Source organism: Nilaparvata lugens, chromosome 9, assembly GCF_014356525.2.
Source record: "Nilaparvata lugens isolate BPH chromosome 9, ASM1435652v1, whole genome shotgun sequence".
Taxonomy (NCBI): domain Eukaryota; kingdom Metazoa; phylum Arthropoda; class Insecta; order Hemiptera; family Delphacidae; genus Nilaparvata; species Nilaparvata lugens.
The window spans coordinates 24,321,903-24,339,789 of NC_052512.1; the positions used below are offsets into that span (position 1 = coordinate 24,321,903).

A 17,887-nucleotide genomic window follows, 5' to 3' on the forward strand; every position below is an offset into this window, starting at 1 on the left:
AGTGGCAAGCAAGAGAATATAATTCCTTTAATTACAATAATAATTCAATTTATGTAATTCTTAAAACTGCTTAATCTCATAGACATAGTTCCTCTCATACAATGTACATGTGCTAGCGTATATGATAAGGCAGGTTTGTTGTCTGGTAGTAGATTAACATGTGTTGCTTTCAAACGATCACCTTTTTGGTGCTATTTCTATGCACTATGATTGGCTTAGGCTTGCCAAAGAGATTTAATTACCATGTGGTTCAGTTGAATTAATCATTAATAAATTAATATTCTTATACAATTTTTATTAGGTTTGAGACTGTTATAATTAATTTCTGCCGTTTTATCAATAATATACTGTTCATGCTATGACCTAGTTAGTTACAATAAGACCTGACATATAATATAATTTCTTAAATAATAAATAATTTCAACGATAATACATACATTTTATTTTTATTCGAAATTCTTGGTCCTTTATTGATAGTTTTATAATTTTTAGGAATGATATTATACCTTGCATGAAAACCGGCATGACATTTGACAATACTTTGAATCAGTCAGCTGTGTTCAGGCTGCTTTAAACATCTGATCGATAGTAAACAAAGTGTAACCTCAAATTCAATGAGCAATTCGTAAATAATTTGTGCTTTATTTGCAGAATAATTATAATTTTATTGAATAATTTTCTAGAAAATGTTCAGTACAGAACGGTACTCTTATCTAATATACAGTTACTGATAAGTAAGCTTTATCGCTCGGTCGCTAACTATTCCTTTAGCGAATTCTTTCATTTTAAAAGGTAATCACAATTTTTCTCTCTTCTCATGAGGTCTATTTAAAAAATTCATCACAATAGATAGATAGATAGATAGATATATTTATTGATAATTGTTACAAGGCTGTTGCCTATGGTAACATTTACAAAAATTTATTGACAATAAAATTAAATCAAACTTAAGAGATAAATAATAATTATTTAACAGTTTTGCATTAGTACGGATCAATTACAAATATCAAAGAAAATAATATAGTATAATATTAAGCTATCAACATTATACTAGATCACATTAGCAATATTGGAGGAAAGAAAATTATTTTTGAACTGCATATGATATGAAAAAAGCATTGGTAATAGCTATAGATAAAATTGTTATGCATCTACATGAATTGGCGGAGCTTTGGACATATCAATGTCCATTCTTTGGAAAGAATATTTAAAATATCTTTCCCACTAACTCTCTACCGAATCCGAAGGAGAGGAAATGAGTAGATGTGCAACGGGAAGGAAATGATGATGATGGATGATAAGAGGAAAAGGAAGAAGGATAATTATCTCAAGCTATGAACTTTGAAATTGTAACTTACTTAAAAATTACTTCCCAGAGGTTCGGAGTTCACATGAAACTGTAGATTTTTAACACTTACTAACCTGTACATGCTCCCAGATACGTCCACGACCAATTTAATTCTCTTTGGCTTTGTTTGAGGACTTCCGAATTCTGGGTCTTTCTCCGACCTCCTTCTGTAGATATTTTTCTCACCAGTTATTCCTGAAACAAAATTTAAATAAAAAAATCAGACAATTGAGTTTTGGGACTCAAAGTCGTCAACAAATTCTGGAGACAATAATTCAAAACAATTATATATAAAATTTTACAGATAATCGATCAAATGCTATGAATTGTTATTTTCAATACTGCAATAATAGGAACTAAGTGAATCCGTAAGGCTTTTTGTTGGTGGGAAGTCACCTACGGAGAGCCCCCCCCCACACCTCGCCTGAATATATTATTTAAGCCGTCAACGGTCCTTACAACTGTCATACTGCAGCCAGGATTGTGACCGACGGTTAACGTGCCCATCCGATAACACGGCACTGACCTGGCTGAAAACGTTGTTCATATTGGGCTTGAACCCGCGACCTCTAGGCGGCTACGCAAGCACTATATCCACTGGACGACGGATCACTCAGGTACTGTAATTGTACTTCGAAACCCTTGGAACCACCTTCAGATTTGAAATTTGTTTTATAATTTTTTGGAAAGATTTATTATCAATCTATCTAAATTTGAAATTGTGCTATTTTGATTTGTGATTTCAAGATTTGTGAGTTTGGGCTGTACCTGTTGGTCCTTCCCCAATCAATTGAAAGAATCGTGTTCTTTGTATCAATAAATAAATATTATTAACTATGCTTTTATGCTTCTATGCTTTTGTACTCCGGAGCGAAGCTCGGTGCCCTGATATTAATGTCATTTTCAAGTGAGACAGTCAAAATAAAATAAAGTTGGAAAAATGGTACTTTGATCTTTTAAGTTTTAAGTGTATAAGCCTGCATTATTTATTGTGCTATACATAGATAAATATAATCTAATTAAATAATTAGTTGGTAAACGAATTAAATTAATAGCACTGACCTTCTATCAATTTACTGTCATCCAACTCGCCAGAAGTCTGATGTCTGTTCCACTGCCTTTCTTTTGTTTTTGCCTGTTAAGATGTGAAAAAAACATTAATTACAAACTTTATACTATACAGAGTGAGTCATATGTAGGGGAACCCTTCAATAAGTTGGAGACTGTTGTAGATATAATACTGTGACTTCCAGGATAAGTTATTGGTCGAATAATCTTCCTATTGACGTACAACTGAACTTCAATCCCTCATAAGGGGGTGACTTAGGGGTTGTAACTTGAATATTTTGAATGTAAATACCCGCCATTGTCTGGTACATCATTTCAAAGGCCTTTTCAAAACAAGAAAGATGGCATCAATCAAAATGTTCTATGATTCTTGTATCCAAAATGGCGGCTGATTGATTTTTAGTTTTCAAAGGAATGAGGGGTTGTAACTCAAATATTTTTAATGTAAACACCCATTGTGTGGTACATCATTTTTAAGGCCTTTCTAAAACAAGAAAGATGACATCAATAAAAATAATCTATGATATTTTATCCAAAATGGCGACTGATTAAACTTTATCATTCATTTCTTTAGAAGCTAAAACTTCAATCACCCGCCATTTTGGATAAAAGTATCATAGAACATTTCTATTGATGTCATCTTTCGTGTTTTAGAAAGGCCTTGGAAATGATGTACCACGCAATGGGTGGTAACATCTAAAATATTTGAATTACAACCACTCATTTCCTTAAAAACTAAAACTTCAATCAGCCGCCATTTTGAATACAATTACCTATCATAGAACATTTTTATTGATGTGATCAGATGAGATTAAAGTCTTCCTTGTTTTTAAAAGGCCTTTAAAATGATGTACCACACAATGGGTGTTTACATTCAGAATATTCGAGTTACAACCCCTAAGGCACCCCGTTATGAGAGGTTGAAGTTCAGTTGTACGTCAAAAGGTAGAGTATTCGACCAATAACGTACCCCGAAAGTTACAGTATTATATCTACAACAGTCTCCAACTTATTGAAGGGTTCCCATACATATGACTCACTCTGTATAGCTCTTTAAGATTTTATTTCATTTACATTAATTATTACAAATTATCATTGTTGATTCAATTTAAATACAGGGATTTATATTTGCCTTTAATTAGTGTGAAGAATCGAATAAAAATTTTTAAATGATTTCTCCTTATTTAGTTCCTCAAGTTGATTTGATACGAAGCCAAAGAATTACCTATTATCCACATCCTATTGCAAATGAAATATTGAAATCTTAAAGCAATCACATGTGTGATGTTGAGATTAAATTTTTCCATATTAATTTTTAATGATTCCCTGTTACTACTTGATCCTCCAAAAGTACGTAAGAAAGAGTCGATTTCATTGGTCAACAAATTTGACTTATAGAGTGATCCTGGACTTATAGACTTATTTGACTTATGAGTTAATTCATACGTGTTCAAAAATTTAAGTTGATAGGTCAAAGCTTTAAGTACGGTAGTTGGCGTTGAACACACTAACACCAAAATCCTTAACTTGTATAACTCGTTACGGTCTTTCAAAGAAAAAATGCTGTCGAAGATGTGGCACCATTTGAACACTCCCTTAAGAAACAAGTTCATTGAGAATGTGGGATTGTGTGAACACTCTCATAAGAACCAATGCTATTGAAAATGTTGAATCGTGTGAACACTCCCATAATTCAAATTCGAATCAAATTTATTATTATTTCAAAAGCAATACAAAAAATTATAGCTGTAATTTTCTTGAGATACACTCGTCTATTAGATTAAAAAATATCCTATTTTGTGTCTATAAACTTTTCAACAGGATTTTCCATTTCATTTGCCAACGTTCAAACATGTTGAAACCTATATATTACTCTTACTATATATTTACTACTTATTATAAAGTAGCAGGTAATCCATGCTCCGCAAGTGTCTATTTTAAAACTTGACGAATTGAAAACTTGACGTAATAAAATCTTGAAGAATTGAAAATAGGGATAAGAATTGATTATAGTATAGATTTACTACTTATTACAGGATTTATTTGTAAACAAGTAACATTTTTTAATACTAATCCCGAAGGTAAGGAACAACGTTAAGAACCAATGCTATTGAAAATGTAGCTCAGTGTGAACACTCCCGTAGGACCCAATAGTATTATTTTTCTACTTATCTGGCAGATAAATTTTAGGCTACCTGCACACTGTTGAGGATAACACGTAACGATTGTATCTGTTTGGCAACAGCAGTGTAGAACTGGTCGTAGACTTTGGCATCAAAATCACTCATTTGGATTTCCTTTAATCGATCCTTGAAGGCTTTCTGCGCCATTTCATGTGCTGCCTTTCTAACATGTTCAGGAACCGACGCTTTTTCTTCGTCACTCAACTTGAAAAAGAAAAACCAATTGAAAAATGAATTGCAACAGTACTTGCAACAACTGCTGTTCAGATGTAGTTATTATATATATAATAGGGTTCTAGTTATTATATTAGGATTAAATAGGGTTCCCATACATATGACTCACTCTGTATATTATTATTGCCTTTAATCGAATGTTGATCAAATCAATATCAAATTTATTCAAACTGATAATGAATGATAATAATTTTCTAATGAATCGATACAGTAATAGATTTAATTACAAAACGAAAATAGAAATTAATGTGCTATCAACTACCCAAATGGCTTTTGAAATGAACATATTGAAAACAGGGCAACAACTAGAAGGAATTCGATGAGAACTTCTATCTAACATGTAATAATTCTATTTTCGAAGTGGAGGTTATTGAAACCATAGCAAGGTGATCTTTTACCTACTGCATATGATGCCATCAGTAAGGATTCATTTATTTAATGATACACAGAACACAATTCATTAGAATGATTGGGGAAGGACCAACAGACACAGCCCAAAACTGTTCCTACCCTGAATTTTGATTTATACACTATAATCCAAAAAGTAGGTTATGTGCCATACACTTTTAAAAAATTCAAGTCCAATTTTCAGTCCAAACATTTGAAAACAGAAAATGTTGAGTTTAGAAACATTATCAGTTGGATGGTGTGGGGGGGAGGTGTTTGTTGGAAGAGGTTGTGAAAAATCGAGTTCAGGTTGAATTGATTGATTGATTAATTGGCTTTATTAGGGCGGAGTTAGGACTCCTGGTCCTCTCTGCCACACAACCCTTACCCTGAATGGTAGATAGAACTTAAAAATCCTAACTCCGCAAAATAAAGGTATATTAATTAAGTTAGGTCAAGATCACGGTTTCTCATTCCCAATTTTTACCATGTGCAATAAATCTTTCACTATAAATAGCTAAATATCTCACTCACCTGATGTACCGTATGCCCAGCATCCAACCGATAGGGTCCTCCCTTCCCCCCTAACCCTGCCGTATCCCTCCCTCCAGTACCCCCAGCCCATGTATTACCCCCTACATGTGGATCCCCTTTTTCGTCTACTTTTCCAAACTTTGGACCTGATACATCTAAACCACTGTCTCGTTTCACTGTCAGCTGGATATCTCCTCTGCCTGAAAAACACACATTAAACTGTTTTAATACCGGCTGATTCAAAAAGAACTTTACAACTTTGAAAATTCATATTTTTCTTATTAAACAAGGTACAGAGCTGGTTTTGGTATTGTTTTAAAGGAAAACACTTCAAGTTTCTTTACCTTAAACTAAAGATTTTCTATGCGACTTCCATTGGTTATCCTGCAGACATCCCATCGATAGTTGATTTCCATCCCAGACTCGCACTAGCATTTCAGGTGTAACTTGCTCAACAGCAGGCAAATCCATTCTCTAAGTACAGGTAGAGTGGCTGGCAAAGGAGGTACATACACTATATCTTTTATGAAACCCCACAAGAAAAAAACAGCGGTTTTGGTCTGGGGAACGAGGGGGCCATGCAATCGGTGCATTACGGCCAATCCACTGATTTGGAAAGCGGTCATTAAGAAAATCCCGGAAGTCAATCGGATAGTGTAGTGGTTCGCCATCTTGCATAAAGAAAACATTTCGTTCTCGGTCATCCTCATCATTCTGTGGTATCAAGAATTTTATAAACATATCAAGGTAGGCTACACTATACCGATTTTCAAACCAAAACACACAGCTAGTTTGCTCGGGTCCAGTGAAGGCAGCCATCTTTGACGTAACTGCTGCTAGCACTTGTGCGACGTGACCTGGCACTAGCGGACTGCGCGAGTCAAAACTTGAAGTGTTTTCCTTTAAAGCAACACTAAGACAAGCTCTGTACCTTGTTTAATAAGATTTATATGAATTTTCAAAGTTGTAAAGTCCTTTTTTAATCAGCCGGTATATCCTCTGAGTCTGCACACAGGGACAATACTAGCGTCCACTAAAATGTCGCCGGAACCAAAATGTACATGGCATTTCCAATTCTTTGTAGATCAGCGTCGACAGCTTGTGGACGCTTCGTGGAAGCTACTCTTGTCTCCGTGTGCAGTGTGCTTTACAATTAATTAACCTATAAATTATTAGTTATCAATATCCTAAAATTAATTTATAGGCCTGAGATTCACTTTAGCAGCTTCCAAAGAGGCTAGCAGTTCTTGTCTAAGGGTACTAATTAGTCCAGACACGAGGTAGTGAAAAAAGGGCCGTTTGGGGGATTAATTCCGAATGATTCTGGAGTATTGGAAAGCTTAAATACCAAAAGTTGGATACAGGTGGATACGTAGAAACCGACTGGTCAAATGCAAGGCAATTTGTTATCGGGTGTACCTAGAAATCTATTTGAGTTAGAACGGTCTACCTACTCAGGTTGTAGAGCAAAAAATTACATCCAGAGAGATTTTTAATTATAAATTTAAACTGTGGAAAATTTTAAAACTCCAAATTTCTGTTTTTCCAAAAAATTTACTCATTTTTGAAAAATTATAACTCAGCAATCAATGGAGATAGAGAGCTCCAAATTAATTCATTTTATTCGAAATTTTATTATCTAAGAAAAAGTCACGAGTGGTTTTTCTATCCGATGGCTCAATTCGGCGAAAATTTCAGAGAACTGGAAAAGGAGCCGAAAATCCGTGGTTTTGGGGTACTCTGTAAGAAGCTCCAGGACTAGGTCAACTTTTTGTATTAATGATGCTCAATACCCCAGAATTATTACACAGAAAAATTAGCGTGCTCAGAGTTTTTTCCAGCAAAAAGTACCTGATGACTGGACTAGTTATAATTACACAGTCATCTGTAGTCAAATATGAAGTAAATATGTAGAGTTTCTTCTAGAGAGAGTACGATTGAAAGGAGACATTCTCTTCGTTATTTTGATATAAATAACATACTTATTAATACATCTCATGATTCTGAGGGGAGTAGCAGTAAAAAAATATTATCTAGATATTTCAATATTATGTACAAAATTAATTTGAATTTTACTTTCAGTTCTGTAGTTGGATTGGAAATTCATGAAAGTAGCAATTTCTCACAATTTGGCAACCCTACCATTTCGTAGGGTGGAGGGCCAAATCTAAACGTGTTGTTCCAGACTATTTATTTAAATCAGTGATGTACAATTATTACACTTATGTGAGAAGTCACAAGAGGCTTATGCCCAAAACTGTCCTTTCTCAAATTGGACTACAGTCCAATTCAAAATGTAGGTTAAGCTACTCTATCACTCATTAAAATAACAATTAACACTTCAAAAAACAAACAAATCTTCAATCAAAAATAGATATCATGAATAACTAAATCTTACAGAATTAGAGAAAATTATCCAAAAAATCTAAATTGTAGAGAGTAGTATGTGCAGAGGAAATCTAAAGAGTAGTATGTGCAGAGGATTCCTTTGCGTGTTGATTTCATTTTCTTTATGACATGATTGTGTTTTTGATGAGTTTTGGCAAAACTCTTTTAAGAGTCTTTACGAAGCTTTTACATACAGACAATTAGTAGAAAAACAAACAAACCTTGTCTAGAAGCATGTGGTGTGAGCGAAACAGGAATCTCATGTTCATTGAGAACTTGAAGCAATGTATCCTTCACATCCTGGCCGTATTTATCGAAATCGAATACATTCCCAACTGCATTCGACACAGTGTCATTGGGGTAGGCCTGAAACAGCATTAGTAGAATACTATTCATGCCGTATTATAATAATAAATATATTGAAAGGTGACTAGAAATTTATGGCCAAATAATGATGTTTCCTGACTGAAGTATTTAAAGCTGCATTTACATCAAAATTATTAACAAAATGTTAACTTAATCCTTATAATTTGAACGGAACTTGATAAACACATATGTTTATCATGTGTATGATATGTTCAATCTAATAGAATCTATAAGGATTAAGTTATTAACATTTTGTTCTAATGATTATCACGAAATTCAGAACATAGTAGGTTCATAATATAAAAATTCGATTGCACTAGGTCTCATCCCTGGGAAAATTGCTGAAGGACATTAAAAGGATAATTATTATTCATCCTTGGAAAAACAGCTGATAATAATTACTTCGATGAAAGTGAGTGAGCGAGTTCATGTGTGTGGGACTGTGTCAAAATTATGACTCAGCTGTTGAACTTTTGTAATCAGGTACTTAGTGCCGGTTGCAAAGAAGCCGGGTTATTTTCAATCCTGATTAATTCCAGTAGATCCATCTTTTTGAAATGGTCTTCTCTGATTTGGTTCACGTGAAATTAATCAGGATTAAAATTTAACCGGCTTTTGTGCAACCGGGCCTTTGTGAGGGAAATTTTTGCATTCCTCTGGGAATTAATCTCAATTTACTGTGATTAGATAGAACATTTCTGTATGAACTATGAATGTTATTATAATTTCTTCTTTCGTAATAAATTGTTATGCTGTTGCACTCAAGAGCGAAGCTCGGTCCCAGATATTCAACTTTACAAGCTGTACAATCAGCAAGTACAATACAAGAAAAAAAATTATAATGAAAAATAATACACTTTGTAATAATACGCAAACTAAAGCACGTAGTTACGTGCCTACATTTTCTTAATGTTTGTTTAATATACAATTTTAAAGACGAAACAAACTTTCAATTTATACACATCATTCTGATATCATTTACATTACAACTCATTCTACCTCCATTTTTAACCCCAAAAAAAGCTGTCTCCATTCCACTCTGACGTCCTCAACCTAAGCAATATTACCAACATTGCTATATATCATTTTATACTGTCTTTAAAATTATAGAAATAATTTATTGTTATTTAGTGAAAAAATGATAATTAATGTAACACTACAACTTATTTGATTACTTAATCGAAGTCTCTTCTACCTTGCGGTGTAGAGTTTACGAGAGATTTGGAACAGTTCCAAAGTATGAATAAGAGCACTTATTCACTTAAATCAATTTTTTTAATGCATGCATTATGGAAATAGTCTATATGGACACTGTGACCTGTACGTAGACTCGAGTTGCGAAATAAATGTAGTGGATAAGATAAGATATTTATTGAACACAGCATATTATTACATAAGTACAGTTGAATATCGTCAAGTGAAACATATATTAAGAATGTAGTATATAATATTATTAATATAATATCTACTATAAGCAATAGGTAGTCATGTTATGTTCTAAAACTTTAAAATACTTTTAATGCTCATGCAGAGAGGAGAATGAGAGGCAGAAGAATAGGATAATACCATTATCAAGTCGCGAATTACTGCCATCTTGTGTCATTGTTAAATGTATCATTTCTTTAAATTTTTCAGAATAACTCTATCTATTCTACTTTGTTTCAACTAATCGAATGTCATTGTATAGAGTCGTGTGTATTGTCATTGAGTCAGTAACATGTGAATTTGTTCAGTCAAGGCCGCCGTCTGTCAAAACCAAAGACCAGGCCTCTTTCTCATGGTTACGTCCGATAAGCGATTTTGGGGGGTTGCAGTCCATTAAGCGATCCATTGTTCAGAATAACAATAAGGATAGGCAGACGCTATGAATGGGAGGACTTGGGTGTCATTAATCATCAGGGACAGTGACAGAGGCAGGCCACAAGCGTATGTGTATACTCGCAATACGATATTGATATGATGATTGAATCAGTACCTACCACCTCCCATAAAAAGGAATCAGTTGTTAAGCAAAGATCAAACTGCTTTCAGTTTCGCACAGTTCAAATTCATCTTCATTAAAGGCGAAGTGATTTTCATCACTCATCTATATAAATAAAAATCGAGCCTCAAATTTTGACATTCAATAACTTTTTTATATGTGCACCGAATTTGATGATTTTTTTTAGTTGTGTTTGTTATGTTCAGGACCAGGTTTATGGTCTATCAAAATTATAATCAGACTTCGGGACTCTTTCCTACGGTCCTTCAAAGTTTACATGTAATCCTTATGGGAGAAGATTTGTGAGCTGGCCACACTGAAATAAAAATCAGCTGTTATAATCATTGCCTCATCGAATAGCCGTCGGTAGATATTAGACAATAGTGTGTGCTGCTCCATAACCGCCCATGAATTTTATTCTAAACGCCCCGACTAAAAACAAAATGACTGTCCTGTGTGTAACCATCCAGCAGTGCTGCCTCAGGTTGAAGACTTACATGCTCTCAAGACATTACTTTGTTTCGAATGACATTACTTTGTGCTGTCTTCGGTATTCAGAATTAATTGATTTTTAGTAATTATTTATGCTGCAGTTGGAAAATTATCTATATAAATAAAATGCCGCATCGCGGCCTCTCCTCAGATGTGCATCCAGCTAAAGTTTGTCATAAGATGCATTAAACTTCGGCGGTACGAAGTTCGCCGGGCCAGCTAGTGGTTCAATAATTTTTCAGTTCATATTTTGTGAAACTCATCAAGTAGCAATTATACTGTTTTCTTCATTGTTTTCAAGTGTATAAACCAGCTTATCACATATTGTAATCTACAGAACTAAAGAAATCTAATCCAATCACTGACCTGCAGATGTTTTACAATGTTGACCACCTCCCTAGTTGAATAGGGGTAAGCGACCATCCCTTCATCGGCTAACTTTCTCAACTTTGAAAAAGCCTTGACTAGCCTCAAGATGAGTGCTTTGTCCACATTGGGGCCATATCTAGCTAGAAGCAGCGCCTCTGAATCTATGGTCGGGTTATCCACTGCATGGCAGCTGAATAGGTCTCCTGCCACATACAATCAATAAATGGATACATTAATTAATGAATGAAAAACAGAATCTAAAATTAAAATTGAATTATACTTTTCTACGTGATTTAGGTTTTTGATGAAATATTTTAAAGCTGGATTCGCAGACACCAGTGACAGTAAACCGTGAAACAATAATTCCCATAAGTTGTAGTGAGATTGTTCATACCGACTCTGCCGGGCTGAGTGAGAATGGTCCAATTACAACTCGTGGCAATTATATTTTCACGGTTTACTGTCATTGAATCCAGCTTGAAGCACAGAGGCGCATGCGTGTAGTGAGATTCACCTAAGTCAGCACCTGATTAACATTGGTGTTGCCATCCTTGTCTGTCATGAGACAAAGCAGCAGATAGCTCTATCCTTTTCTAGCTTCTCTCTGTTGCTAAATCGTCTGTTTCACTTTGTCTAACTCTTGAAATTTAACTTGAATCCATACATTTTTCAAAGTGAGACAAAGTCACCCTAACCCGTGGTTTAGATTGTCTCTTATTTTCAAAAAAAATATATATATTCATTAAAGTAAAGAAAAATATTAACTTTTGATTATGAAAAATACTCTTTAAACATTGCAGAATACAATAAAAAATATTGCAAAGATTTGTTTCAACTCAAGTATTGATTGCAAGCTACTTAAAATTTCAAATCCCCAAATTTGGTACAAAGCTATCCATGTTTACCGTACCAATTTTATCACAAATATGAAAACTTATTATTAAATCTTAAAAATTTGTTTTCTGGGCGAATAAAAACTAAATTGATCATTATTATCAACTATCAACTATTAACACCCTTTTTTCTATGTATTTCACACGACCTGCAGTAAAATCTTTTACTTACTGATTGTAGTACTTTCGACCGTCTCTCGATCATTTTCATTGTCTGTTGAAGATGATCACGAGACGATCGAGTCCTAGTCAGTAAGTAAAAGATTTTGATTATTTACTTGTATATTTTACTGCATTTTGTGTGAAATACATAGAAAAAAGGGTGTTAATACATCGCAGTTCGGAATGAATCAAGAACCATCACCTATCAACTATTTATATTATAAATTATACTATTATTTATATTATACTATTTATAACAGATATATCGTGATGACTCGCATCACAGCTATGTACTATAGAAGGCTTTGGTGACAGAGAATCGGTAGCACTGTAGATCTATGATTCCCACTGACTTTATAAGGTGAAATTCACTAAGGCTGAAAACATCCGTTCGGATGCTTGGAGGGAATCACCCCAGGGCGATTCGGAAACATCCGTCTGCAAACAGATCTTTCTTAGAACGTCTTTCTGCAGATGGATGAATGTCGGTGTGAAGTGATACATTGCTGAAGCAGGAGGCCGTTCCATCCACAGACTCTGCAGAAACACAGAGCTTTGGTGTGAAGCTGCCTTAATTTTATCAGGTTGAAATAAGGTAAGGGCATATTTGTATAAATCAGACAATTATCACTATCACTACAATTATCACTTTCACTACAATTATCAATTATCACTACAATTCAATCTCACTATTGATAATGTTAAACTGAGCATCATTGCATTGTATAGATTTCATTCATTACCTAAGAATTTGTTCTTTGATGAGATAAAAGTTTTGCTATCAGCGTTAGGAAATGAGGAAAATGTTATCTTCACCGGCGATATAAATATCGACCTTCTTGAAGATGACATACAAACTGAAGAGTACAACTTTATTATGTCAAGCTTTGGGTTCATGTCATATGTGAATGAGCCCACACGAATTTCTAACACATCAAATACATGCATAGATCACCTTTTCTTTAGATATACAGCCACTAAAAATAGTTTCAATCCAACAACTAATGTTTGCAATAACGGAATTACCGACCACTGCACTATTGAATTATATCTTAACCTATGTACAAATAGACTAAATCAGTCATTATCTCAGGCTAGGAATAACAAGAAAATTAGGAAGATTGATTATCAAGCGCTTTCCATCAGGCTACAAGAGGTTGACTGGACTAGCGTTTATAATCAATCACAGGTAGACCTTGCTTTCAATCAGTTTATCGAAATTTTTAAGGATTGTATCAATGCTGTTAGCTCTGATAAACTCATAAAGGCGCGGAAATTAAACGAACACAAACCGTGGCTGACCTCCAATTTACTAAATCGAGTTGATATAAAAATAAACTGTATAAAAAACAAAAAACTACCACATAATATCAGATTAAATAATCACTACAAGCAATACGAGATAAATTAAAAGCTGATATAGACGATTCCAAAAGTAAATATTTTCAGGATACATTAATTTTTTTTTCTTTTTTTTTTTTTTTTTTTTCTTTTAGATTACGTCCTAAAGACTCCAGTCATGGAGTATAAGACAAGTCATGTTATTACATAATAATTCTAACACTAAGTAGTTCAACCTAGTTTAGGTTTGAAAGGAGTTCTTGTACACTATAAAAGCTTTATCAACTAAATATTTTTTCATTTGTTTTTTAAAATCTTCAAATCATCATTACTTTTCAAGATTTGAGGTAGCTTGTTATAAAATTTCCTACCAATATAATCTGGTTTTTGTTCAAATAACCTACTATTGTGACTCATTATATGATAATCTGCTCTGTTTCGCGTATTATACTCATGAACATCTGAATTCTGGATCACACCACTCTTTTTCACATGCATTACAACTTCATATACATACAAAGATGGCACAGTTAATAGACCAAGCTTTTTAAATAAAGGCCTACAAGAGTCTTACCTATTCACTTTCTCTATACATCTGAGTGCCTTCTTTTGAATCTTAAACACTCTGTCCATATTTTGTTGAGATGAATTACCCCATACTAAAATAGCATACCTAATATGAGATAGTCCATGGTAAGCAGTTAACAGTAGTTTTTTATCATTCAGCCTAGCAAGCTGCCGCAGGACAAATACCCCAGATGATATCTTATTACATATCCTCTCAATGTAAGGATGCCATGTTAATTTCCTATCCAATAAAATTCCCAAGAATGCTACTTTCTCTTCTTGGTCTAATTCATTTTCCTCTACAAACACATTTATTTCTCTATCCTCTACTGAATTATATTTACTTTTGAATTGTAGGAATTGACATTTCTTACTATTTATTGTTAATTGCCTTTGCTTCAAGAATTGGACAATTGACTGTACTCCAGTAAAAGCATTTATTTCTAGACTATCTGATAAATAATTGTTAAAGATAAGCGATGTGTCATCAGCAAACAACAGAGCTCTGTGATCTTTTAACTCTTTTGGTAATTGGTTCACATACAACAGAAACAGTAAGGGACCCAGAATTGAGCCTTGAGGTACTCCAGCCTGGACCTCCAGTTTTTGAGATTTAATTTTACTATTTCATTCCCATCCACCTTGGTAAGCTCAACACACTGGTTTCTACCTATGAGATATGATTCAAACCATTTTAGTTCTATACACCTACAGTTCTAGTATTTCCAATAATATTCTATGGTTCACACAATCAAAAGCTTTGGATAAATCAAGAAATATTGCGGCTGCCTTCTCACCTGAATCTATTATATCTATTAGTCTTTCAACAAGGGATACTATTGCAGTCTTAGTAGATTTCCCTTTCTGGAACCCATGCTGTTCATCACATATGAAATTAATTTCTTCCAGGTGCATCAATAACCTATTTAAAACTACTCTTTCAAAAATTTTACTTATTACATTTAGAATACTAATGGGTCTATAATTTTCAACTCTTTCAGAATCACCGCTCTTGAAAATTGGCAAAATTTTTCCTTGTTTCAGATCATCAGGAAAAATACCCTGCTCTAGTGAAGTATTAAGGAGATGCAATAAAGGGTCCATTAATTCATTTTCACATTCTTTTAAAATTTTGCTTGAGACCCCATCCAATCCTACTGTTTTTTTGTTATTCAAATTTTTATTATTCTTGACAACTCATCTCTTGATAATGGATGAAATTTAAATACCTTTTCAATTGGCTCAGCATTTAATGTAGTTGTATTATAAGTATAGTGTTCAGTGACTTTTGGAGATTATATGCAACCTGTTGATAATATTTATTGAAAAAGTTACAAATGTCTATACTATCATCCATATAATTTCCATGTTCATCGATTATCCTAGGGACATTAGTAACTGTATCCTTTTGAGCTGCTCTCCTATTTCTATTAATTACCTCCCAAACAGCAGAGTTAAAATTGGTACTAGTTGTTAATATTTCAGCTGTTTTCTTACACTTAGCTTTCCTCACTTCTTTTGCATAGTTTTTCTTTAGACATTTGTATTTGACCTCACTCGGAACATCCCTCACTAATTTAAATTCCTCATAAGCTTCCCTAACAATATTTCTTCGAGTAAGATATCTTCAGTTATCCATTCATCTACTTTGTTTATCTACTTTTTACTTTGACTTTTTTTATCGGACAGCATACACTAATGTGAAATCTTAGAGTATCAATGAATTGCTTATATTTGTAATTTAGGTTACAACTGTTATAAACACTACTCCAATTTTCTTGAAGCAGTTCCTGCTTCAAACAATTTATATTTCCTAGCTCATATTGCTGAATTTCTTTCACAAAAGTTTTTTTTCTGCTTGGATTCTGGCCCTGCAACTTAACATCTAAAATTTGATAGTTATGATCTGATAGATCTGAGCTACCTAACCTGACATTACAACCTTCTATATTTGTGAGGATATTATCAATAATTGTCTGTGAAGTTCGAGTTACTCTTGTATATTCGTGGACCTTAATTTCTAAATTATTCAGAATAACTCTATCTATTCTACTTTGTTTCAACTAATCGAATGTCATTGTATAGAGTCGTGTGTATTGTCATTGAGTCAGTAACATGTGAATTTGTTCAGTCAAGGCCGCCGTCTGTCAAAACCAAAGACCAGGCCTCTTTCTCATGGTTACGTCCGATAAGCGATTTTGGGGGGTTGCAGTCCATTAAGCGATCCATTGTTCAGAATAACAATAAGGATAGGCAGACGCTATGAATGGGAGGACTTGGGTGTCATTAATCATCAGGGACAGTGACAGAGGCAGGCCACAAGCGTATGTGTATACTCGCAATACGATATTGATATGATGATTGAATCAGTACCTACCACCTCCCATAAAAAGGAATCAGTTGTTAAGCAAAGATCAAACTGCTTTCAGTTTCGCACAGTTCAAATTCATCTTCATTAAAGGCGAAGTGATTTTCATCACTCATCTATATAAATAAAAATCGAGCCTCAAATTTTGACATTCAATAACTTTTTTATATGTGCACCGAATTTGATGATTTTTTTTAGTTGTGTTTGTTATGTTCAGGACCAGGTTTATGGTCTATCAAAATTATAATCAGACTTCGGGACTCTTTCCTACGGTCCTTCAAAGTTTACATGTAATCCTTATGGGAGAAGATTTGTGAGCTGGCCACACTGAAATAAAAATCAGCTGTTATAATCATTGCCTCATCGAATAGCCGTAGATATTAGACAATAGTGTGTGCTGCTCCATAACCGCCCATGAATTTTATTCTAAACGCCCCGACTAAAAACAAAATGACTGTCCTGTGTGTAACCATCCAGCAGTGCTGCCTCAGGTTGAAGACTTACATGCTCTCAAGACATTACTTTGTTTCGAATGATTGTGCTGTCTTCGGTATTCAGAATTAATTGATTTTTAGTAAATTATTTATGCTGCAGTTGGAAAATTATCTATATAAATAAAATGCCGCATCGCGGCCTCTCCTCAGATGTGCATCCAGCTAAAGTTTGTCATAAGATGCATTAAACTTCGGCGGTACGAAGTTCGCCGGGCCAGCTAGTGGTTCAATAATTTTTCAGTTCATATTTTGTGAAACTCATCAAGTAGCAATTATACTGTTTTCTTCATTGTTTTCAAGTGTATAAACCAGCTTATCACATATTGTAATCTACAGAGCTAAAGAAATCTAATCCAATCACTGACCTGCAGATGTTTTACAATGTTGACCACCTCCCTAGTTGAATAGGGGTAAGCGACCATCCCTTCATCGGCTAACTTTCTCAACTTTGAAAAAGCCTTGACTAGCCTCAAGATGAGTGCTTTGTCCACATTGGGGCCATATCTAGCTAGAAGCAGCGCCTCTGAATCTATGGTCGGGTTATCCACTGCATGGCAGCTGAATAGGTCTCCTGCCACACACAATCAATAAATTTATACATTAATTAATGAATGAAAACCAGAATCTAAAATTAAAATTGAATTATACTTTTCTACGTGATTTAGGTTTTTGATGAAATATTTTAAAGCTGGATTCGCAGACACCAGTGACA

At 34.1% G+C, this 17,887-nt stretch overlaps 1 protein-coding gene across 1 annotated transcript in view; it reads right to left on the bottom strand.

Moving 5' to 3' along the window:
• LOC111056253 (von Willebrand factor A domain-containing protein 8-like) overlaps positions 1-17,887 on the bottom strand; it is a 139,032-nt gene that overhangs the window by 13,968 nt on the left and 107,177 nt on the right. Inside the window, exons 17-22 of the mRNA XM_039435671.1 lie at positions 17,541-17,746; positions 8,364-8,508; positions 5,755-5,954; positions 4,612-4,803; positions 2,411-2,483; positions 1,423-1,543 (exon numbers count right to left, since the gene is read on the bottom strand). Of these exons, the coding sequence (XP_039291605.1) occupies positions 1,423-1,543; positions 2,411-2,483; positions 4,612-4,803; positions 5,755-5,954; positions 8,364-8,508; positions 17,541-17,746 (937 nt within the window). The remainder of the gene's footprint in view (positions 1-1,422; positions 1,544-2,410; positions 2,484-4,611; positions 4,804-5,754; positions 5,955-8,363; positions 8,509-17,540; positions 17,747-17,887) is intronic.